At 37.8% G+C, this 26,369-nt stretch overlaps 1 protein-coding gene across 2 annotated transcripts in view; it reads left to right on the forward strand.

The window, feature by feature from the left end:
- Positions 1-26,018, forward strand: part of LOC145674829 (uncharacterized) — a 34,665-nt gene extending 8,647 nt beyond the window's left edge. For both annotated transcript variants that reach the window (XM_081745052.1, XM_081745053.1), the window contains exons 2-4: positions 9,255-9,487; positions 14,076-14,370; positions 22,255-26,018. In XM_081745052.1, coding sequence (XP_081601178.1) covers positions 9,271-9,487; positions 14,076-14,370; positions 22,255-23,815 — 2,073 coding nt within the window. In that variant the 5' untranslated portion in view covers positions 9,255-9,270 and the 3' untranslated portion in view covers positions 23,816-26,018. The remainder of the gene's footprint in view (positions 1-9,254; positions 9,488-14,075; positions 14,371-22,254) is intronic.
- Positions 26,019-26,369: the final 351 nt, after the last annotated feature.

Raw genomic sequence — 26,369 nt, forward strand, 5'->3', positions numbered from 1 at the left:
ATATATACACACACGTATATAGAGATAACTAATATGGACTAATAAATACATAAACACGTGTGAGACAATCAATATATATACAACATCCATAATAGATATGTGTATTCAAATCTTATACTTTACGCTTTTTTAACAACCTATTCCACTGTTGGTCAATGATCAGTCTTGAGTTCCAGTTCATAGCTTTATTATCCTCTATTTCTATAAACCGTGCCTCCTTCCATTTCCTAACTATGCTTCTTTCTTCCTGGCCTAGAATTTTTACTTCATTCCAATTAACTGAATGTCCCGTGTCCCTTACGTGTTTGTAGACGGCAGTTTTGTTCCTTTCTAGCCTAACGTCATCCTTATGTTGTCTTATACGCTCTCTTAGTCTCTTTCCAGTTTCCCCAATATAACACATATCACACTCGCCGCACTGAATTTTATAAATCACTCCTTTTTTCTCCATCATTAACCCTTGTTCTTCTTCTATCTTCTTCCTTCTTTTTCCCCTTATTACTTCCAGAAGCCTCTTGCTCCCTTTTCTGTAAGTTGAGATGCCCCCCATCTTCTTAAGCATTCTTTTAATGATTTCTGTTTCTTCTCCCAAACTTTCTATCCCCCACCACATTTTTCTTCTTTCTTCTATTCCTCCTTCACTTTGCTCTCCTTCTCGGCTTCTTTCTTCTTTTTCTTCGTTTTTTCTTCTCCCATCTCCTTCTGTATTTTAGCCTCTTTCTATCGTATCCATTATTCTCCAGCTGCTTATGGAATGACTGTATACTCTGTTCCGCCTTGTCTCTTTCACTGGTTATTTGCTTAATTCTATTCTCCATGTTAATGATGAAATTCCTCTTGGTCGAGTAATCTACATCACTTCTGGCGCGGCAATAGTTTCCCGACGCGCAACTTTTTTGATACAATTCTGTGTATATCACTCCTTGTTTCCTCCTTATTCTCATATCCAGGAAAACTATAGCCTCTTCCTTTTCTACCTCTAGCTCCAGTTGTATACCTTCCTCTGTATCCTCAATTTCTTTTACGAATTTTTACAATTGCCTTACAGTTCTTTTCCAAATGCCCAAGCAATCGTCAACGTATCTAGCAAAAAACACTAATCTGTCACTTCCTTTCATCCTTACTTTCTTCTCCCAGTCGTTCATAGTAATTTCTGCTAGCACTGGACTCAACCTGGAACCTATGCTTAGTCCTTCCTTGATTTTCACTAACTTATCACCTATAAAACAATAACTGTTATTCCATATAGTCTTCAGGGCCTCCTTCAGTCTTTCTCCACTCCAACCATTGATCTTCCTATCCTTAATCAATTCAGTGATGGCTTTAACAATGCTGTTTTTTCTTAGACTTGGAAACATAGCCTTCACATCAACACTGAATATGATTGTTTTAGCTTTGCTCTGTCCTACTTCCTCCAGCCTTCTTCTTAACTCAACCGAGTTTTTCACACTGCTACTGTCTTGTTGCCTCCTTAACATTTCCACAACCTTCTTTAACTTCTTCCTCCAATGGTTCAAATATATTTCCTCGGCAATCTAATACTGGTCTCAGTTTTACCTCCTCCTTATGAACTTTTGGAAAACCTTTCATTACCGGTATCCTACCTTCTTTATTAAGACCTCTTTCAAAACTTGCTTTTGTTAGTGATACTAAAACTTTTTCTTTAATTTCCATCACACACAGATCTTTCACCTATCACCTCGTAAGTATCATCACAGATATCATTCAATTTTTCTTTGTACCATTGTTTTTCCATCACCACAATGGCACCACCTTTGTCCGCTTGTTGCACACATATGTCTTTTCGATTCTTTATATCCTTCAACACACTGTACTCGTGTTTTGAAAGGTTCCCCTTTCACTTCTTTATGCTCCTTTTCACAATCACCTTAGTCTTTCTCCTTATCTTATCCCTTATCTCCTTGTCCTGAACTTGAACTATGGCTTGCTCTACCGAGTATATAACCTCTTCTGCGTCCACTCTTTGTTCTTTCACTTTAAACTTATAGCCTAAACTTAACACTTTCTTCTCATCATCCGACAACGTCAAATCACCTATTACTACCACCTACCTTAGCTGAAGCAAGATGTCTCAGCTCTTGTGAGTATATAAGACTGCACGTTTCTTATGTATCTCATAGTGTCTGATGAAGCCAAAATGTTAGTTGGCGAAACTGTAACACGTATGTAGTTTTTAAATGTGAATATATTGTTTTGCTCAGCAAATAGTTTGTTTGTGTTTAAGTATATACAAAGCAAAGCTTCTACTTATGGAAAATATTACCTAAACGACGCATGCCTAGCACATCTTGTGCTGTTAGGGTATCTGAAACAGTATGTACCTCAAGGACGTAACTAGAACATGACAGATATGTCCCACGTGACAACATAAAAACAAATGACTGTTCGAGTGCGAAACTGAGCCGGGTATATATATGCTATATTTGTGGTACATAGTTACATATCAATTAGGTGTAACAAGTACGTAAACAGTAGGTAGCTGAAGTACATACTTAACACATGAATATCATATGTGCCAAGTGTCGAGTACCTGAAAAGTAGTTGGGACACCTAAATGGCACTTGCCTAGCACATCTTGTGCTGTTAGGGAATATATTGATCCGGATTCCTAAACTAAAGGGTGCTCAAAATCGTAACGAGGGAAAGCAAGCGTAACATTAGGTAGGGTTACCATATGTTATCATTTATGCGAACGTATCTGCATTTTAAGAGTAAAAATTTTAGTCTGTATTAATTTTCTGAAATTGCCTCACTTGCCCGCAATTTCTAAGCTTAAGTGTATTATCAGTTCAATTTCAGACATTCCATATGTAAACATACGAGGTGTATTCAAAAAGTATTGAACTTTATTTTTAACGCGTGAGGGAAACTTTCTTCAGTGTAGATGTTGAGGGGACACTCATGCTCAGTCGTGAATTCTTTCCGCCTCCAGAAACCGTCAGTCACTGGGAGTCGGCCAAAGAGTAAAGATATGTACTGAGTCATCGGATTTCAGTTTTTTTTTTTTGTAAAATGACAGAAAAAATTTAGCAACTTCATTAAATTTTGTCAAAAGCTTGGCGATACCCAAGGGGAAACCATTCAATCAGATCGGTATATTCAATTTTTTTAACAAGAATTTCGGCATGAGGAGGGTGTCCGCGAAATTTTTATTCAACCTTTCATCGCGAAACACAACATTTCTCCCTACTCACTCGACATGGCTCCGTGTGACTTTTGGTTATTTCCCAAGCTGATAATACCACGAAAAGGGGCCCCATTTGAGTCAAGAGAAAACATTATGCGGAATGCGACAGCATGGTTGCTCTCCGTTCCAAAAACTGCGTTCCAGAAGTGTTTTAAACAATGACGGGAGCGCTGGGAGAAATGTGTGCACCACCAAGGAGACTACTATGAACGGCATTAGTATTTTTGGATTTCCACATCAATAAAAGTATTTTTGCTAACAAAAGGTTCTATACTTTTTGAACATACCTCGTATATTTGGTTGTTTATATTCAAAGAGAGAATTGTCAAGAAAGATAATATTTACTGAAAAATATGGATGGGCAAAAACATGACGCTCGGTCGGTACTCTTGTTTAATTAATTTTCATGTATATCATATTTTTTTTCCATAATGTTTCAAAATCAAACTTGAAAGTATCGCTAGAAAGCTAAAAATTATCATTCATGTGTCGAAAGTTAATCTTTATGTAACGGGATAGCCGTGTGGAAGTGTGATGGTCTTTGACATTTCAGAATATCGTAATCGTAACATTTGATAAATACAGTCTTTGTGCAGGTTAAGAATACGTGGTCATTAGTATTATTATGAAGTACAATGAACTATTTATGTAGTCGAAGAACATATAAGTCGGCTGTAAATATAACAACTGTAAATAAGCGGGTATATTGCGTTATTGTGCAATTGTAACGCAAAGCTACCTTAGTGATCACAAGTTTTTCGCACTAGTCTTGCTTTGTGCGAACACCAGTCTTCACAAAAGCGAGCTCTTCTAAGGACGCTCCTCCACCAGGCGGTATCTTCCAGCATCGTAGTGTCCTTAATCGCAATAGATGCAAAGTTTGTCTGCAATGACCACCTAGCACAAGATGATACGTGAATGTTACAATTTTCTATTTTACGTGTGTACCAATATTAATGCCCCTTAACTTCAGTAGTACAAAGTGAGATGTATTGTCATGTTGCTTACTGAAGCATAAAAATATTATTTATGAAAAATATTATTTTTCAAAAGCTACAGGGTGGCATATCTTGTACCTACCAATTGCAGTTAGCAAATCTGACCAAATGCGCGTACGAATACTGTGCATGTGTACATCGCTGAATAGGAGGGAATCAGGCAATTAGTATGCCATGGAGCGGTGGTCTGTGCTGACCCGAATTGCGGCGGTGGAAGGCTTTATGTGAACTAGGTCTTGGAGGATCAGGGGGTACAGTGATGATCGCCATGTGGCTGTAGCCGAGAAAACGCTATGGAAGAATTTTACGAACGTGTGAGAATTTGGAACGAGTGCGTATATCACTTGTATGCAGTCCCAGACGTTCAGCACTGTGACGTGCACAAACATCATAACTATCACGACATTTATTGGTCTGCTTACGGGATGATTTGAAGTTTCATCCGTATAAACTAAGGTGCTCCAAAACTTGGGAGATATTAATTGACCAAATAGACTTGCCAACTGCGCTGGCATTCTTGTAATGATTAACCGAGAACCATTGTTTCTCCAGAATTGCTGATGTCCAGCGGAGCAAAATTTTATGACCAGATTAATAAGAAAAATACCTGTGTTGGTTTGAGGAAAATCCACGACGTTTACATGAAAAACTCCAGGCCAGTCCAAAAGTTGTGGTATGGTGTGCAGTTGGCATGTGTGATATTATTGGTCCTCACTTTTTCTTTTGAGTATGACGCTGGACGTGTAGCGACTGTGAATGACGAACGCTACTGCAAAATATTCTCGAGTTCTCTCATTCCGGAATGGTTGGTGAATACCATTGCGTTTAAGCAGCTTGGTGCAATAGCACACACAGGAGTTTTTCTGTAATTTGACAAATACTTCAAAACCATGTGATATCCTGCTATGACTATGTGATGTGGTTATTCCGTTTCCCAGATTTAACAATTCCTGATTACTTCTCTGAGTTTAAAGGAAAGGATCTTTCCCAATCGTTTGCAGACAATTGACAAACTTAAGATGCCATTCGCCATTAAATAAAAGCCATTCCACAGAATACGTTATGGAAACCTTCCGGCGTCGCTTTTAGCAGTGAATCAGGCAAACGTGGGACATTTGGAGAACGTTATTTTCAACGTGTAGTAAGGTCTGTGTTGATTTAACATATTTCTGAATAATTTGAAATTTGTTTGGTTTGATTTTAGTTTAACGTCCCACGGTAATGCCTGCTAGGCTAAAGGAGACGTGGACCTAGTGATTATAGTGGAATCCGAACCACTTTGGTCGTTCAACCGACCACGCGAACCATTATTTGAAATTGGTAGATAGAACACGCGCCACCCTATATTTCTTGTGACCACCCTGGATTTCACACATTCAAAGTAGGATATTATTATGTAGTCCAATGCAGATATTTTGTAACACAATATGGAGATAATTGCTAAAATAATTTTAATATTTATAGAATTATGTCTAGCGGTCCCCCTCAACATTACCTGTATCAAGTGTTGTATTTTTGTTCGGCCATTGCGAACATATTGCATAAGTGAAAGTAGATAATTAACAAAAGAATTGTAATTTTTCAACAATTACTTAGAGTGTAATCCTTAGACTTAACCTTTACAGAATAGTCTCCATGTTTTTGAATTAAGCTGGTTGCTATAATATAAAAATTAAATCAGTTTTAGAAAAGAGTTTTCTCGTAGAGTATGAGATACCTGGGGCTGGTTAAATGCATTTGAACACAAAATAATACAAAAGTTGTGCATTATTCAGAAATTTGTTGTAAGCCACTTACCTAAAACCCAGGCAAGAGTGAAGAAAATATTAACTTAATTCCATTTTAAACTATATTTGCTACAAGTGACACTAAAATCTCTTATGCGCGTTTGGTTTTGCAAATGATGTTTTACAGACGTACGCAAGTTATTATCAATAGCTTTATATTTTGTAATACCTCATATTACTCTTCGGTTGTTAATTAATAGTTGACCCGACAAGTGTATTAATTATGTCGTAATAATTTACTAAACTGTTCTAGACGTGGTTCTATTCCACTCTGTTTTATTTTATTCTATTATTCTTACATAAAATTGATTAATGTAACGTGTTCTGAGTAAATAAGTATTGACTTCAACAGCAATAGAATGTCAGTGTCTCATAAATGCATCTACATGGTAAGCCGGAGACCTAGGTTTTAATGTCAGTCCAGTCGTAATTTTGCTTCTGAAGAGGAATTGGTGTGATAAAAAAAAAAGTCAGTTATTTCCTTGTCACCGTCGAATTTGCGCTCAACTAAATGAGAGGGTGCATTTATTTCGATTATGTGAAATTATAATCAAAATTTTAAATGTTTTATGTATTTTGCAAATTTACTTACATATGGCACGGATTCAAATTGTACACGTAAAAGAAGGAAAGGTTGGATACTTAACGTAAATCCATCCACCGGTCGCACTTCTTCACTCATGTATCAAACACCGTATCACGTAATCAAAGTCTTGGTGCACTCTTTCTTTGTACTGTCTTCCATGAGTTCCCTCTGCCGGGTACGGGTGATTACCAACGTAAAGCAGGAAGCTCTCAGTTTGTTTAGAAATTATATAGCCACTTCACCAAGGATGTTATAAAATAGAGGACCTGCCTATATGTATCTTCATCCTATTAACTCAATGAATCCAAATAACAACCGAATATCGACACGTCTACTCTCGTTGATTGGCTACTTTCGTTTCCGTCATGAATATTGGCTCAAAACATTGCCATCTTATTGAGCGCAGTGGGCGTAGTAGGGGGTGGCGAAGTTGTGACGTATGATTTCACGATTTTGTTGTATAGGCAGATCCTCTATTTCATAACATCCTTGCACTTCATCGGTCTCCGTGCTAAGAAACCTTCCAAAAATACTCAAGATGAGACGGGACGATGTGGTGACGCTACTTACAACATCTCCCATTTTACAGTACCTTGACTTAACATGGTCAAGTAAGAAAACCTGACAACAGGCTAGATTTAGTTTGTTGGTTGGATTGGAATTTAGCATTCTTTCCAGGATTGAGGTTATATGAGACCTCAACCTACAGCTATGAGCTCCAATCGGCAATCGGACTTGGCTTCCGGCGCCAAGTCGTGAAGATCAACCTTATAATTACGAGAAATCTCAACCAAGAGCTAGAATGATTAATTGCTGCAAAATTAGAATTTTACCTTTTGCGTTAATAGTGAATCACCTAAAATAAACTTGTACGGTAAATGAAAGTGGGATTTCACATAGCTCAGTGAAAAAGAAGGAAGATAGGTTCTTCAGTACTGATATGACCTATGTTGTAGATGCTGTTTTTGGCAAGTATCATAGACTTTGTATTTAAGCAGTGGTGCCCCCCCCCCCCTCATGCCCATGACGCACCCCTCCTCAATTGCCTATCCGTAGGTGTTCTTCCATGAAAAAAAAATCTTTTCGATTAATTTTTACACCCTCTCAAACATATTTATATAGATTTTAAAACGCCCCAAATATTTCAATGACGCAGTTTGCGTCATAGCCCCCCCTTGTGGGCACCCCTGATTTAAGTTAATACTAGCACAATACCCGTTGCTTGCACAGGGATAATACGTTTCATTTTGGACATAAAGGACTGGATTTGTATTTAAACGGCATCGGAAGTGGCACTATTTGTCTCAGCGACCCTGAAAAGTATAGATTCAACACTAATATCGGTCATTTTTGATCATTTTTACATATCTCTACCTCCCCCAAGTTCCGGAGCTGAATTTTGATCTAAACGACATCGGAAGGTCACTGTTCATCCCAGCGACCCCGAAAGCTAAGGATTCGAGACTAATATCGGTCAGTTTCGATTTTTATATATATATCACCCTCCCCCAGGTTGGAAAGTGAGATGACAAAAACCATCCCAGACCCGAATCTAATCTACGATCGAGATCAGTCGGGTAGTTCAAGAGTTATTAGCTCGCAAACATAGTCACTTTCACTCTTATTTATATAGATGAGTAGATGTTCCGCCATAGCTTTCGACCTATAAGTTAAAATTGGGCTTAATAGAAAGTTCTAACTGGATACATTTACCTTTTCTTCTTAATTAGCCCACTGAACAGCATGCGGTAACACAAATAATAATGCTTAAATTTAAATATGGTAACTAGCCATGGGCTATTTTGAAATAATTGAATTCAAACAATTTTTAAGTGCGAACTAAATTGTCAAAATTTGCAAATTGCTTACACCTTAGGGACATCTATTGGCACCAGGTAGTTGGCATCGTAGGTAGCGACAACTATTAACGTGACTCGTTACTGTTAGGATCTTGCGTGACACACAAAATGGAAGAACAGTAAGTTTCTTTTTGGATTAAAAGACCCAATATGTTTGAATCAAAAATATTCTTATATCTGGAGGACTACATACAGTGTAGCCCCACCCAAAGTAACACTTAACAAGTCAGTATGATGTAGGTACTTATTCTGTAAAAAAATACGAAAATTCGATTTAGGGGCCATTCAAACATTTTGCGGACCCTGATCGAAGATGTAATATATTTCAATAAAAAAAAATCTTGTACGTCTTATATCTGGAGAACTACATACAGTGTATCCAAACCTAAACTATTACTTAATTCAGTATAATGTGCTTATTCCCTAGGAAATACGAAAGCTCGATTTAGGGGTCGTTCAAAAATTTTGTGGCCTCTGATCCAAAAACTAATTATTGGGCAAGATCACAATCTTTTGATGCATTTATGTTTGGATTATTTCTAAAATTATTATTTTATAATTCGGATGGGAATTTTAGGTATTTTATACTCGAAAGTTAGTGCATATATCTTTTCTATCTATCTATCTATCTATCTATCTATCTATCTATCTATCTATCTATCTATCTATCTATCTATCTATCTATCTATCTATCTATCTATCTATCTATCTATCTATCTATCTATCTATCCATCTATCTATCTATCTATCTATCTATCGATCTCTTACATTTGAAAGATTGTGTATTAACTAATATGCTCTCCCTTCTTTTTGCAGATTAAGTCACAAGTAAATGAAGAGAAAAAGCCGGTTTATTTTGGTGAAAATGACACCTCGTAACATCAAAAAATTAATTTGTTTGATGCCATTTCTTGTTTTACTGTCTACTTTTTATATTGTCAACAAACTACAAGCCAATGGGCTTCCAAACATCGAAGGAAAATTAAGTGCTCGTCAGAATGATACTGCACCCAACAGCGTACCTAAGACTAGTAAAGTACCTAAAAATGGTAAGTACGGTAGTATATTTTTAAGGTTAGTGGTTCTCAAGCTGTAGTACTTGTAGTCAGGCGGTGGTATTAACTAGGGATGGCCACAAAGTTCCGGTTCCGGCAGAACCGCTTCCGCGAGGAACCGGTTCTCGGAGATCCGGTTTTCAGAACCGGTTCCGGACCTGGATCCGAAAACCCGGTTCCAAAACCGGATCTTAGGAACCGGTTCCAGACCTGGATCCGAAAACCCGGTTCCAGAACCGGATTTTAAGAACCGGTTCCCGACCTGGATTCGAAAACCCGGTTCCAGAAACGGACCTTAGGAACCGGTTCCAGATCTGGATCTGAAAACCCGGTTCCAGACTCGGATCTTAGGAACCGGTTCCAGACCTGGATCCGAAAGCCCCCAAAGACCCGTAAAGGAGGTACAAAGTTCACCTTCAAAAAAATGCAAAGAGGACCATACGCTTGTGCCTTCCCCGCCCAGACCCGCTTGTGCCCCAGAAAAAAATTTTGGTCCACCAGTGGGTGTTTAGCCAAATGAGTTTGCCCGTTTAGCCAATGAGTTTGTAAGTTACCCACTTTATTTAGCCAAATGAGAAGCGGCCGCCGCCTGGGCGCCTGCTGCCGCTTCCACTATTTCATCTAGCACACTGTTCACAGCCTGCTAGCGGTTTAGCGTAGGGATGGTCACAAAGTTTCGGTTCCAGCGGAACCGGTTCCGCGAAGAACCGGTTCTTGGAGATCCGGTTTTCAGAACCGGTTTCAGACCTGGATCCGAAGAACCGGTTCCAGACCTGGATCCGAAGAACCGGTTCTAGACCTGGATCCGCAGAACCGGTTCCCCACCTGGATCCGAAGAACCGGTTCTAGACCTGGATTCGAAAAACCGGTTCCACACCTCGATCCGAAGTACCGGTTCCAGACCTGGATCCGAAGAACCGGTTCCGGAAACGGATCTTCAAGAACCGGATCCGTTAAGACCCGAAAACCGCTTCTACCAGAAACCGGTTCTGGCCATCCCTAGTATTAACCATAAGGGTCCACAGAGAAAGAAAACGTATATGGCGTACGTAAAAATGTAGGTTATATACGTAAATCCTGTAGTTTTTGGTCTTAACGTACGACTATATGTAACACCATGAATTAAACGTGTAACTGAAAACACATGTTTTATAATATTTTCCGTATAAGTGTTCCGTCTATACGTACCTTCCGTACGAAACAAATAAATATATACCGGGTGATTCAATAAGAACGTACCAGGCCTATATCGCAGCTAATACTGCACGTAGAGCCTTCAAACAAAAAAATTGCATTACCAAATCGTATGTGTACAATGCAATAAAAATAGTAGCGAGACCAGTGGCTTCTCGTGAATACCTCCAACGGGGGGCAACTTCAAAATTTTCAATGGAAAGTCGTATAACTCTTGGAATCGTCCGAAAGGGCATTAAATGTAAGGCAACTTTTAGAGGACAAACTTTGCCATATCCTTTCCATTTAGCCGCTAGAGGCGTTGTTGTTGTAGACTTGTATCTGACTACCCGTAGCATTTCTTTATCTCAGCTAATAATGCACATAGAACCGTCAAACAAACAATTGTACTACCAAATCGTATGTGTAGAATGCAATAAAAATAGTAGCGACACCAGTGGCGTATCGTGAATATCTCCAACGGGGGTCATCTGCAAAATTTGACACGGAACCAGGGGTTGGTTGTGCCTCCATTGAAACAAGCGCACAATGGGAGAAATGTCGAGAGGAAACACGTTGGCATATTTATTCCTCGTTGGCAGCAACACAGTCTCATTACTAGGTGAAAGTCAGATGGTGCAAGGGTGGTGAAGGGGTGATGAAGGGGCTGATAAAGGGGTGGTGAAGGAAGATGTGAATAAGAAAAGGCGCGTACAGGAATTCAGGAAATGGTTGTACGTACTGGTTTACCCTGTCTGTTTTGGTAAAACCATTAGCTATATCAGCTCCTCTCATCAGTGGGGAGCTTTAGTAATTCCGGAAAATTCTCAAGGTTACTAACCATCTCAATTGTCAACAATTGGCACCTGTCGGCTTGTCAAAAGATAGCGGAGTGTTTGAGATATCAATTCCCTCAAGATTTTCTCAAACCATCTTTTGCTCCGAGGGAAACACTTGTAGCTCATTAACAAGAGGTAGTTAACTACAAAATTAGAATGTGCATATCTGCCAAAAAGAATAAAATAAATACGTCTAGAATGAACCACCAATCAGTAACAACTGAAAAGAAGTCATATACATTGTATTTGAATTTCTCATTTTATAACTTAGCTTTTCTTGTTTTCAATCTGAATTACTCAGTGTGCTATAATATCAATTTCAATAAATTGCGTACATACACTTCTATTTCATGGTTGTTTGTGTTATTGTGTTTTCAATCAGAATAATCTTATGTACCAGACTAGTTTTCAGGAAGAGAAATGTATGCACATATCTTAAACATACTACAGTAATATTTTCTAGTACTGTAGGCCTATATTTTTATGATTATATACATTATTTATAAGTACCTGTCGTGCCATTGCTTCTTAAAATTTTACAATCAAGTAATTCTAGAAATCCTTGTCTAAAAATACACAAATCACACTTATTTTCTGTAAGTTGGCCACTTTTCGATGTAACCGATGGTGGCCAACAGACAGGTTTCACTGTACAACAAATTTGTGCATGTTTTATCCACTGCACATAAATGTTGTGCTGTTTCGTTTGTGTATGGAGGGCTCAAGACACACTATTTCCTGTCCCAGCAGTAAACCATCATCGTCGATTTCAGAATAACTTGGGTGGGGGGATGTGTCTGGACATATATATTTCATTGTCAGATATCGGAACAAAAATATCCACATTCTAGAGGGACGAACGAACTTTGGGGTGAGCCTCTTTAGTCGTCACGACGCCTATGCTATAAACTAACCTTAAATCCAATAACCTAGACGTCTCATAAACAGTGTTTCTTCCAGACATGATTTTCCGGGGGCACTGCCCCCTAGAACTCTAAGAGCGCTCCTCGAAGGAGATCATAATAATACGTCTATAATATAATAATAAATAGATAGTACCAGCAGTGCCACCCCGAAATAATAAGTGTATCCCCCGGAACACTTTTTGTGAAAGAACGACTGCTCACAAACGTAAACTAGAGGACTCATCGTCGTTGTACTTGTAGAAAATAGTTAAGTTGAAAATTTTATGAAATGCAATGCAAGGTTGATGGGAAAAAGGCAAAAAGTATCAACAATAGCTGTGGCACGAAACGATGAGCAGAGATTGGTTTGCCAATTCAACAAATGTATGATAGGAAATATGTCTTCTTTCTGTTTCTGAAGACCTTTAACGAATTTCCAACGCTGAAAAACCAACTTACTATTACACTAAATTTGATGAATTTGGGCATTAAAAATTTCTAAGTGCTTCTCAACTCAATTATATAGTCTACTCTCAAGAAAAATCCTCGTGTCGCTGGAAGATTAGTTTGCTGATGATTAATTAGTGTTTAGTATTCTAGTGTATGCAAACAACAGACAATTGACTTCCATCAGAGTGCTCTTATTCTTAGAGTGCTGTGGAAGAGCTGAAATCGGTTTAAAGAGAGATGCAAAAGTTATCATTAAAGCAACTAAATTGCGGAGGCCAGTGGCGTATTTAAGGTGGGACTTCCGGACTTAAGCTCCCCTCCCCCGAAATCTTACTTACTACAGTAAAGTGTATGACATATCTTGCAGAATTTTCACATTTGCAGGCAAAGCCCCTCCCGAAAGTTAGCAAAGCCCCCACCGAAACAAAAACGTAAATACGCCACTGGCTGAGACTATAGCATCTAATTCCGACAAAATAAACACTGACCAAAGCTTCAAACCCACTATATTTTAAACTATAATATGTAACGGTTTTGGATATCTAACGTATCCTTCCTCAGACACTATAGAACATAAATGAAAATACAGACATTTATATAGTCTTGCTATCTAATTCTGGTGTGATCGAAAGCAAGATTCACCTATATTCGGAGTGTTGTGCAAAGAAACCTAAATTCTGGGTGTTCCACAATCAAAAGAAAGCACCATAGGAAAAATATATATATTTAGTGCCAAGAGTTTTTAATTATCAAACAATTGTAAATCAACTAACAAAGTACTAACTTTAAGCTCAGAACTTACACAACTTTACTATTCCTGCCATTAAGAAATGTCCCACACTCATACTTTTGCTCCAAATATAAACTGTAACTTCAATACGCGGGAATAGACTATACTTGATGTCTCGGAAACATACGGTAAGAAATTTTTGTGGATACAATACTTGATGAACCTAGTTTGGTTGAAGTTTATAGACCATATGAAACCTGGACCTATAATTAAACATTGTCCTAAAGAGATTGTACAGTCACGAACATAAATAAATGGAGGTTGGAGCCATTATTTCTTATGGCTCAAACCTCCATTTATTTATGTTCTTGACTGTACCTGGGATTACACACATGGTAGCCCATTGTATATTGTAAATATTTTTTTTTTGTTTCTGTTACACTAAAATATGATAATACTTTTAATTCTTTTTTTTTCTGTTCCAGAGTTTGTAATTCCAACTCCTCGTGGATATCTAGTGGATACAGAAAGATGTCGGATTCCTGATTTTAATCCACTTGATAAAAGTATTCTTAAATATATAAAATATAAGCGTCCATTGAAGTGTTCACCTTTCCCTCCGTTGGTGGAATCTAACGCAACGGCTCTTTGGATTAATAAATCTGCTGTAAAAATGATAGGTATAGTAAACCCTGATGATTTCAAATGCTGTTACCGAAGTTTTCGAAGAGTTCAAGGAGATCCAAAAATTTACAAATATCGCATAGATCACCTTGTGAAGTAAGTATGACGTAGTCAATCTTTTCGCCCTGTAACTTGACGAGTCATCTTATTATATAGGGAAAGTCAAAGCAATTTTTGCTATTAGATATAAGCTAGAAACGTGAAATGGAATTACACACACACACACGGACGATAATAATAATAATATGAAGAAAAATCAAGTTTCTGTTTGTGCATTCTGGATTAAATTTGTTTTTACATGATCTTTCACAATTACGACCAACTAAACAAATTCCAAATTATGGGTGTTATTAACACACAAGCCTTTATAAATTAAACTAAATGTTTCAGTTTTCAACTAACTAGGGATAACTCCAAAGTTGAACCTGAATCTGGAGATAAGCTATATATTTCCAGAAAGGGTTTGTCGAGCAAGTTCCAAAACAGGTTTCAATTCCTTGTTCGGAAATGACCCCACCCCTTCAGGGTTGGAAATATTAGGTAGAACAATCTGTAATGACAACTTGTTGGCCAAACAACTCGACAAGTTTTACTTCGACTGCATGTCTTTAGCTTTGAATTGATTCAGCATCTTCCTACTCATCTGACTTAGCACCTTCATATTATATTCTGTTCCATACCATGGAGATATACTGAAGGTAATTCAGGAAGTAATGACTCCAAGCCCACTACTTGGCCAAAAGTACTGCAAACATTCTAAGCTGTTTATCATTAATACATTGATGTTTAAACTATAGAATCTCTTCTCGTTCCAGAGTAATGAAGCAATCCCTGGCATCAAGTAGTGCCATCTGGTTGAAACAGCGGGCTGTCATTGAATGTCTAACCGCGGAAGGTTGTGCGCCCAGGGACATTCATCGCCGACTACGAGTCGTGAATACACCATTACAACCCTCAATCGTTGAAGTACCGCCACACATCCTCTCCTCCGCTTAAAAATTCGAAGTTGTCCCATCTGCTGGCAAAGTGTTGTTGACATTCTGCCTCATCCTGCTTATAGTCCGGATCTTGCGCCCTGAGACTTTTAACTCTTCCTTAAACTTAAGTATCACCTTTGGGTCAACGCTACAGTTATGGTGCAGAGGTGCAAGCAGCAGTTCGACGGTGGTGTCACCAGCAGCTACCACCATTCTTCGCTGACGACATGAAAAGCGTTTATTTCGCGTTGCCCGTAATGGAGTGTGTGTGTGTGGGGGGGTATGTTTAAAAATGATGCCACCATTTGTAGCTGACATTGCAAGCTTTCTACTGATACCTGTGTTGGTGTCATCTGTCAAACAGAAATAAAGGTATCGCCTTGGAGGCTTTACTTTCTGAATCACCCTCGTATGAAGGGATTTCCACACGGACGAGGCTCTCAGCAAATGACTGGTTACACAACCCAGCAAGAAACATTTACACAACACTAGCCAAAGTAGGTTCAAGTGCAAGGCGACTGTCTAGAATTGTACATATAAAGCTTTTCAGCTCACTACCACATCGCCTCCCCTGGCGGGATAGAAACTTTGCAGTTGACCCTCGTACATCTTTAATGTTAAGGTATTTAGATAATAATTCTCAAATAGTGGTAAATTTCCTTGTATTTCTTTTTTCCAATTCCTTTATCTTATATCCTGGAGGATATTCATATTTCGCAGTGCATTGCTTCAAGTTTGGTTGTATTGTACTACATTAGAAATGAGTACCAGAATTAGAAGACAGATTTAAAAAAAAAAAAAAAAAAACATGCTGGTTACTTTTGTAGTTTAAAAATTCTAAAAACAGAAACTTTTAGTTAAGACTTTAGCTCATGCTAGGATGCTTCCTTGTATGTTAATTTATAATTTTTATATTTTTGAAAAATGCATTGATACAATATTTGTATTAATGGCCAGCATGAATACTTTCGGAGTATCACAAACTCCACAACGCTGCACACACACATATATACATACAATAAAAAAAAACAACAACAACAACCTAGAACTACATGATAACCTGCTTTCCAACGTTTTGCATTCCAAAATTGGGTGACAATAGAACTATGTTGGTATACTAATAAAGGTTCGTGCTTGTTTTGCCTATTCCTGTTTCGCCTACAGCCTTGGTAACAATTTATATCATTATCTTCGTCTCGTCTTAGATGTAGGCAAAACAGGAAATCTTGTTTGGCCTATTCCTGGGTTGCCTAATCTTTTGAGAATGTGATTTTCGATATCCTCAGGATGCTTTTGTTATACGTATATATCTATCCCTGCTTCTATCACTCAATATTCAGGTCAGAAAACGTTAACAGTTTGGTATAATTCAAGAATTCATTAAAACAATTTCAATCAAAATATTCTTACGTTAAGTTACGTTACAGGATGTCCACAAAGTCCTTCAACCCTTACAGTGAAACATAGCTCGTAATCTATACGAGATAAAGACATACAGTTTTTGTGCAACGAGTTCTACATTTCTCACAGGTTTATTGCCAACCACAGCATTTCTACATGTACTTCTCTAGTTTTCCATAGGATATCGAGACGATATTCGAGCTCCATCCTTATACACTGAGCATAGCAGCATCAACGTTTTCGAGAACTGCAGCAATTCGTGTACGTAGTGCGGCAAGATCTGAAACAGAGATTTCCTAGACACGATTCTTGAGGTATCTCAAAGGAAAAAATCCAAAGGTGCCAGGCGATTAGTCCTCTATGGCCAATTCTTCTCCCACAGAAACGGCGATTCAAAAGATTCCTAAGATCTAGAGGCCAATGAGGAGGTGCTCCATCGTGTTGGAATATTATGCTTGGCTGCAATCCCAACACCTGAGGGAGAAGTAATCATGAATAATGTCGTACTAAGCAAACCAAAGAAAAATGGACTGATTACTCTATCATGCAGAAGAGCATCACGTAAAGTTTTGGACTAGTGCGGAATGACGTGCGGATGTTCAGAACCCCATACCCGAACGTTGTGACGGTAACATGTCCCGACACAAAGAACGTCGCTTCATCAGAGAACATCACCCTCTGCCGGATTGTCTTGTTCGATTGATCCCAGCATGGAAGCAGCAAATGCAGCACGGTGAAGAACATTTTGTTCCAAAGTTTCCGTAAATTGCACTTTGTACGCATGAAGATGTAATTGCTCATGGAAGACATTATGAATTGTTGATTTTGGCACATACAATTCCCTGACCCATGACGAACCGATTTATGTGAGATGTGTTAAAATGTAACTTGTATGTTGTCCACCATTGCTTGTTCTACATCTGATCATCCACTACCTGGCATGACCATTACGTTACTTGTCTAAAAATTTCGCGCTTCATCTAATTATGGATGCTTTTACATACTGTAGTCGGAATTTTTACTGAACAGTTACTGGTGATTTCCCACACTCAGCATATCACCACACACATTGGGGCTTCTCTTGTACTGTCGCCATTGTCGTTCAAGTCACAATCTGCAAAGAGAGGAAAGAAAACTGAGATATGTGTAGACGTTCCAGACACATAACATAATACATACATAAAACTTTGAGAGATGCAGAACATGTAAAAAAAAGTCGCAGGTCCCTATCTCATATCGTTTACACGCCATGGGTCATTGTAACGGTAGTAGGACTTGGTAAACATGGTGTATACAGGATGTTTCAAAACATCACCGACAAAGTTTGGGATGTGATTCTTGACACCAACATAAGAAAAAATATAGACAAACCTGGGTGCACAAATGCTTCCTTTCGGAGTTATAGGTTGTTGAAAACATGAAAAAAAAATTAATTTTAAAGGTTTATAGTTTCAAAACTATGGGACCTACGATAGTCGGGTCAAGTCTTCACGTAGGAACTAATGAATGAATGAGTAGGGGGGATTAATGGGAACGTCAGCAACGAGGCTATATGTCCCCGTCACGAAACACTTAGGAACTAGTATGTCCCCTATCCAAAAATCCATATTTCAAAATCCTGCAGTACTCACGCAACAATTTTCATAGAGGGAGTTTGGCTATGAACATATAATTTGAAGTATTCACCAACTACCTGTATAAAAATTGTTGAGGAAGTAGCCAAGGATTCTGAAACGTGGATATTTAGATAGGGCACACACTAGTTCCTAAGTGAAGTCTTGACCCGTCTACGGTAGGTCCCTAGGAGCTATGAACCATTAAAATTCATTTGTTCATGTTTTCGACAGCCTATAACTCCGAAAGAAAGCATTTGTGCATCCAGCTTGGTGTATAATTTCTGTCTTATCTTGGTGTCAGGAATCACCTCCCAAACGTTTTCGGCGTTGTTTTGAAACACCCTGTTTTATCGTTTTGGCTCTGTGATCAGCGTCGAAACGGAAAACTGTTGATTTCTATCACTTCAGAATTCAATAGAAGATCAAAAGAGATGGATCCTGTTCTTGAGACGATGAATCAATTCTTCTCGATATATCTCAGGGTATTGTTTTGTTAATGAGTGTTGAAACCAAAAGCATTAGTACAGTAATTTTATCACTTTCGGTTTTAGTATAATAATGTAGGTTCAGATGGTAACTTTGCTTAGGATGCTTAACTAATTAACTCTATGGCCTATGGAACTCGGAGGTTCAGTACCGCGTTCACAAAAGCTCTCCACTGACTTCTATCCTTAGCTAATTGCATCCAGTTTCTACTTTGTATTCCTATCTCTGCGAGATCCATCTTAATATTATCCTCCCATCTGAGCCTAGGTCTTCCTAATGGTCGTTTTCCTATGGGTCTACCAGTCAAGACTTTGAAAGCGTTTCTACTTTCTTCCATTCTAGCTACATGACCTGCCCACGTAAGCCTCCTAGACTTGACGACCCTAACAATGTTGGGTAAACCGTATAAACTATGTAGTTCCTCGTTATGAAGCTTCCGCCATTCCCCATTCTCGTTTCTATTGGGTCCGAATATTCTTCTCAGGGATGCTTAATCGATTCCAAAAATTACTTATATCTACATCTTACTGTCTTTGCTTTATGGAGATCTATATTGAAGCCAGAAGTAATTGTACAGGGGTTTATTCACAGTTCCATTGCCAAGAGCCCCAGAAGGTAGACATTGACCAATAAGTGTAATAGGAAGTACTCGTTAAGCCCTACCAGGAGGTACTGTTATTTTGGCCCTACATCTTCAGGAAGCTGTTCAAAAAGGACAACAAAGATAAAGGGGTAATTGGTGATTTAGAGAAACTAAGAGGTTTTAGGGATGAAATCAATATAGGAATAAGATCAGTATGCAATGCATTTAGCATATGTGAGAAGCATCCAGAGATGATAGCGCTAAGCTGTGATATCGGTATAGGGACGAAGATTTGTTCAAAACTAAATATTTCCAAAGAAAACAAAGATAGACAAAAGAAAAAGTATGTCTTCAAGAGATTGTATATGACATGTAAATTGTGTCAAGGATACATCAGGAACAGAGTGAAACTAGTGAGAGAGCATTCTTCACCATGTAAAAACCGGTGGGAGAGAGCATATTGAAAGGGTGGTTCGGTTCGGATTCTACTTTACACTGTAGGTGCACGTTTCATAGAGCCTCACTAGTGAAAAGGGACGTTAATGCTATCATCAATCAATCAAGCAAGCGTACAAATTCTGTGTGTCTTGATTGTTGAAATGATGTGGCAGCAGTTTTTACATGGTGAAGAATGATCACTCACTAGTTTTACCCTGATAATAAGATTTTCTTAAAAAAAATTGCATGTCATATGCAAGGCTCTATATTAAACATACTGTTTCTTTCGTCTAACTTTGTTTTCTTTCGATATATCTAGTTTTGAACAAATCTTGGATCCTAACCGATATTACAGCTTAGCGCTATCCTCTATGGATGTTTCCCACATATGCTTAATGCCGTTGCATACTGATCTTATTCCTATATTGATTTCATTCCTAAAACCTTTCAGTTGCTCTAAATAATCAATGACCCTTTTACTTTTGCTGCCCTTTTCGACCAACTTCCTGAGGCTTTAGAGCCAAAATAACAGTACCTCCAGATAGAGATTAACGAGTTCTTCATATTACACCTTTTGGTGAACGTCAACCCTTTGGGGCCCTTGGCAATGGAACTGTGAATAAGCCTGTTTTAACCACTTCCAGTTCTAGTAGAATGACACGGGTGAATATAGTATCCTGTCGCGAGACGTTGAATCAATTCTAAAAACCGCTTATCGTTATGCATTATAGTGTACGTTCTATGGCGTCAAACGCTGAGGCCGGAATCCGTTGACTGTATTACTTATGGTTTCAATAGAGGGTTATTGAAGGGGAATTGAACCTATTCTTGGGGAGCTGAATGAATTAGAAAAAAAAACACTCCTTGATAGCTCTGACCGTTTTGTTCTATTAAAATTAATATTGAAACAGGAAACAAGTAAAGATTAAACAGCTCCGGTTTTGTTAGAGTGTTACGAAGGCACATGATATGTTTTCCTGAGTCGGTAAATCGATTTCAGAAAACACTTGCCGATATTTATCACTGGTTTAGTTCTATGGCTATCAAAGTTAAAACTGGAAAGTTCAAGTCTGAATAAAATGTTAATAGAGAAATTTGAATCTATTTTTGGGACCCTGAATAGATTGTATAGTATGCGGCAAAACAAACAGTACAGAAATTCACGTACGAATTGCACTCAGGTGCAACGTGGTATGAACTGTGAGCACCACATGTGTGGTTAGTTGTGTGTGGACTAGCGTAGTGTGCAGTTGGCAGGAAGATAATGTTACTCACAACAAAGGAGAAGGTGTTTATTGTCATCTAACACTTTAAAACATACGGTGTGGAGTAGCATCTCGCTGGAGAAGATGAGCGCACCTGTCCACTGTATTGCTCTGGAGTTTTGGGATATGAAGATTTCGTCAGCAACTTATGGTTCAATGCTGAAAACCGAGTGTCCCTTGATCGCTACATCAATCGACAATTGATTATTGACGCATTCTTGTATGATTTGCGCAAGTTTTCGACTTTGCGCAAGTTAATGAATACAGCAAGACGAAGCTAGTGCCCACATGACAAGTGAGTCACTTGCTCTTCTGCCCACGAAAGTTTGGACATTACTTGATTTCCCATGGAACGGATTTTCCATATTCTTCCAATTCCCGGGACCTCACGGCTCCAGATACCAACATATAGGATATGCTGAAGGAAGCCATTTGCCAAACAGATAGCTGCCTATCGGTATGAGAGAGTTAAGAGGGAAGATTCTGTCATTTGTTTTGTCGTACCAGAAACCCATATTTACTAACATGTTCATCGATCTACAGGACAGCTATGAATAATGCATGCGATGTAATGGTCAATATTCTGAACACATCATGTACAGGTGCGATTCCTCTTAAATTTACAATATGTGTTGAGTAACAGTCAGTTGACATCCATTTGACATTTCTTGTGTTTCATTATGTTGTACAACAAATAAATAAATAATTAAATGTTTTGATATGATTTTACAACTGTTTGTTTCGCCACATACTGTAGGAAAAGCCGTTTCTCTATCTCGACATCTTTTACCGTTTTTGCTCTGGTACCTTTCGACCAACTGACGGACACTTTGATTGACGGACGGACATAGCAAATCAATGGAAAATTTTTACTACTATTATAGTGAGCTATAAGAAAAGTTGACGAAGAAAGGGGAGAACATTTACAGGTTTATTTACACACGAAAACGTAAAGTATTGAACACTGGCGACTCATGACGACACAAGTGATTGACATCAAGTTAACACCACTGACTCAGACCTTCTTGTTTGAGTTCTCATAGATATAAAGAAATGTACGCTGAGTTTGGCTTGATGTAGACTAAATTCTTAAGAACACATTCTCTAGTCCTATAGATGAAATTACTGCATATAAACATATTCTATAATAGTTCATCTTGTAATAATTGTAGTTCCTAAAAGTACACATTTCAAGTAGAATTTTTCTGTTTCAGATACAGCAAAAGTTGCAGATACTTTTCTGAGCCAGTACAAATCAACGAGGAATTCGTTAAAATAAACTGTTCAGTATATGGAACAATCAAATATCGAGATTATCATGCTTTTGTTCCTTTGAAACGTGAAGTGGAAGAAAGGTGTGAAAACTTGACATCTAACTCTGAAAAATCTAATCAAAAAAGACCAAAAATTAGTGTGCTTATCCTTGGAACAGATTCACTGTCACGGTTGAACTTGTATCGACAAATGCCCAAAACACTTTCTTTTTTGAAAAACGAATTGCAAGCTATTGAAATGTTTGGATTTAATAAAGTTGGTGATAATACATTTCCTAATATGGTTGCTGTTCTCACTGGAATGACAGTAAATGAATTGCGGAAAACGTGTTGGCCAACCACTTATACAATATTTGATGATTGTCCGTGGCTATTTAAGAATTTTAGCAAGGAAGGATACAGAACAGTTTTTGACGAAGAAAGTCGCTTTGGAATGTTTAGCTTTGGTAAAATGGGTTTCTTGAAACAACCGACTGATTATTATCCTAAAACGTACATGATATTAGCACTAAGAGAAGGTGAACATAACTCACATTTTTGTGTTGGTCCTAGGAAATCAATGAATCTTATTAACGACTATATCAGAAAATTAGTGTTATCTTTAAGTTCTAAACTATATTTTGCATTGTTTTGGTACGTTAGTTTAACTCACGATAGTCTTAATGAAATAAAATGGGGAGATCGAGATTACGAGTATCTGCTAAAAAATTTGTTAAATTCCGGAGTTTTAAATGAGACAATTTTAATATTCATGAGTGATCATGGACTACGAATGTACTCTGCCTTCAGAGAAACATACATTGGTTATGTAGAAGAACGTTTACCTTATTTATTTTTCGTTTTTCCAGAATGGTTCCGTAGTTTGTATGCAGACGCTATTTCTAATTTACAGCAAAACTCGCGTAAATTAACAAGTCCTTTTGATCTCCATGAGACTTTGAAAGATATCTTAGATGTACGCAGAATTGAGAGGAAATCCTTGTTAAAGAGATCTCAAAACTTAATGAACTTATCACGAGGAATTTCTTTATTTCTTCCAATACAAAACAATCGATCGTGCTATGATGCTGGTATAGAAGAACATTGGTGTACGTGTCAACCAGACTCCATAAAGCTTTTGGAGGCTAAACCGAAAATCCTGCAGGCTGCTAAATTCCTTGTAAGTCATATTAATGGTTTGTTGAAACATTATAAGCAGTGTGCGAAGTTATATCTTGATGAACTTAGGAATGCTATTATTCGCATTCCGTCAGAATTCTCTGGGAAAACAAGAAACAAAGACGTTATTCAATACGTTCTCACTGTAGTAACATCGCCCGGTAAAGGATTATTTGAAAGTACGTTTACATACAATCAAAGTAATAATTCTTTTGTAGCTCCAAAATTTGTTAGCAGACTTAATCGGTACGGTAACCAGAGTATATGTGTAAGAGATTACATAGTTAAACTGTACTGTTACTGTAAACAATTCCTGACAAATTTTGATTATCTATATGCATAAATTTTAGACTTGTTTTGTATCAGTTTGTTGAAGGCATAGTTTAATAAGAATGACTAGCCTACTTAATTCTATTTGACAATATTTTTGCTCATCGAGAGATAACATGCATCATTGTAGTTGTATAAGTGTGATTTCTTAATATTAGAACCATCACTAGCTTTGATTGGTAGTAAAAATCTCATGTCTGTAGTTTATTGTTAACAGCTCATGTTTATTTTTTTTTCTTACATATATATCTGTCAATATAGGTAACAGTTATGTTGTGAAATGTAAAACTTGTATGGATTCTGATTTTATAAGTATTAATGTAAAATATGAGGTGCATGTCAGAATATAGAGGCGATATATATATATTTTTTTTAAAATATGGAAATGATAGGAGTAAATAGATGATATGATTATTATACAAGTACATACCTTGGCTATTTTTCGAAGTAGCCTGAACCTCCAGGCATTTCTGGTAGCGTATATCCTCTATGTAAAAATATGGTGCAGCCAATCCAGATTTGGTGTCTTGAGTACTTCACTGTCTTTGAAATGCTTTGATACAAGACATTTTTCCAGGTGAAGGAAAATAAAGAAGTCACTCGGGACAAGATCGGTGCTGTAAGGCGGATGTTGAATAGTTTACAACGAAATCTTTGTATTGTATCAACAATACGAGCCGCTATGTGTGGACGGGTGTGGTCATGGATCATAATTTCATTGCGTAGCATTCCGATTGTGGCATCGTCGCAAATTATTCAGTGTTTGGCAATACACATCTGCTGTAATTGTTTGTTATGGTTCCAAGAACTAAGCAAGAATCATATCCTTTTGGTCCCAAACCACGCTTGCCATGATTTTGTGAATTGATTGTGTTTATTAGAATTTCTTCACTTTAGAAAAACTGGAGTGACCCCTTTGCATTGACTACTGCTGCCTTGGTTGCCCAGTGGAGAACAATGTAAAGCTTTCATCCCCCGTCACAATGTGAGAGAAGAGGTCATCCCCATCCTCTCCCCCCGGCCAGCTAAATTATCACGTACAGCTGTCATTCTGTGCTGTTTGTGAGCATATGTCAGCATTTTTGGGGCCATCTTGCACATAGTTTGTGATACCCCAATCTTGTCAGTCAGAAGTTAATGAACTGTTTTCGCTTGCACTTCTGGAAACTCTTCGAGGAGTTCAGTTATTGTGAACCGGCGATTGGATTGCACTTTCTCGTTAACGGTTTTATCAGATCGTCTGTCTGAATGCTGGGCCTTCTGCTACGCTCATCGCTGTGAACATTTGAACGCCTTTTCCAAAACTCTCTGCACCATTGTCTGATTTTCCTTTTACTCATTACTGCTGGTTCCTTAAATGACACACAATCCCCGATGTATGTCAGCTGCATTCTGTCCGTTGGCGTTCAGAAATCGTATGACAGATCTCACTTTATTTGGCGGGATTTTATATTGCAGCAGCCATTTCATCTTACTGGTACTCACACGTACTCCATTTGGATGATTCTATTGCTGATACAAGCACAGAATACTGGAACATGCTCTTGGGTATCTTCAACTTCATCAGAGTTACCAACTCCGCGTAAAACATTATCGACCTTCTTTTCTTCTTCTACTTTTATTTCTTCTTTATTTTAATACACCTTTTACTATATGCAGATAAATCGTCGCAGATAAGCTCGCAGGGAAAGATCATGTTCCTGATTAAGAGCAAAAAGTCGTTGTATACTGCCATAGCAGATTCTAATATGAAACAAATTTTGTATGTCATTTGTAAGTATGCCAGATTGGTATTTTCCTTTATAAATATGGGGTATACAAGATTTCTAGAAAATTCAATCACATGCATTGTTATCACTGAACCTTACATCAACATTAAGAGAATGAGCGGCAAAAATATTATTGCTTACGTCACGGTAAAGTTAAAACGAGTCATGATATGGGTTCAGATTGACAAAGTACGATTGAAATATTTGCTACTGATGGATGCTGACTTACGTGACGATTCAATATAATGATTCTTAAGATAAACAGTAAGGTTATTAGAGAATGATTGGTAATTAGTCATTTTAAAATGAATTTAGAATCAATTAGTTTGAGCAGCACCTTATTTGTAATTTGAATAATATTTTAACAACAATGTTTCTGTAGTAGCTATATTTATCAAATTTCAGTGTAATGTTTGTGGAAAACTACTGTAAAGATCTAAGTAATCTACTGAATAAATATAGTTCCATATATTAAGCTTTTGCTATAATTATTGAATCCCAATTTCCAGAAGTGAGTAAAGCCATTTATACATCATCAAATATTCCATGAAATGTTTCAGCAAAGTGGAGTTTGGACGTGGACGATACCAAGATGCATGCAACTTTTTGCGTTGGTTACAACATTTGATACAATTGATCTTAAATAAAACATGTTCTATCCAGTATTGCATCAAAGTAAACAAACGAAAATCACTGTGCCGTAGCGCTAAACGTGGACACGGGAGGACTAGCTCGGGAGAATAATGTTCCCGGAAGTAGGAACGAAGTACATAGTTCTGATTGGTTGGCGTTATCCAT

This window comes from Thermobia domestica, chromosome 18 (assembly GCF_964235325.1).
Source record: "Thermobia domestica chromosome 18, izTheDome1.hap1.1, whole genome shotgun sequence".
NCBI lineage: Eukaryota > Metazoa > Arthropoda > Insecta > Zygentoma > Lepismatidae > Thermobia > Thermobia domestica.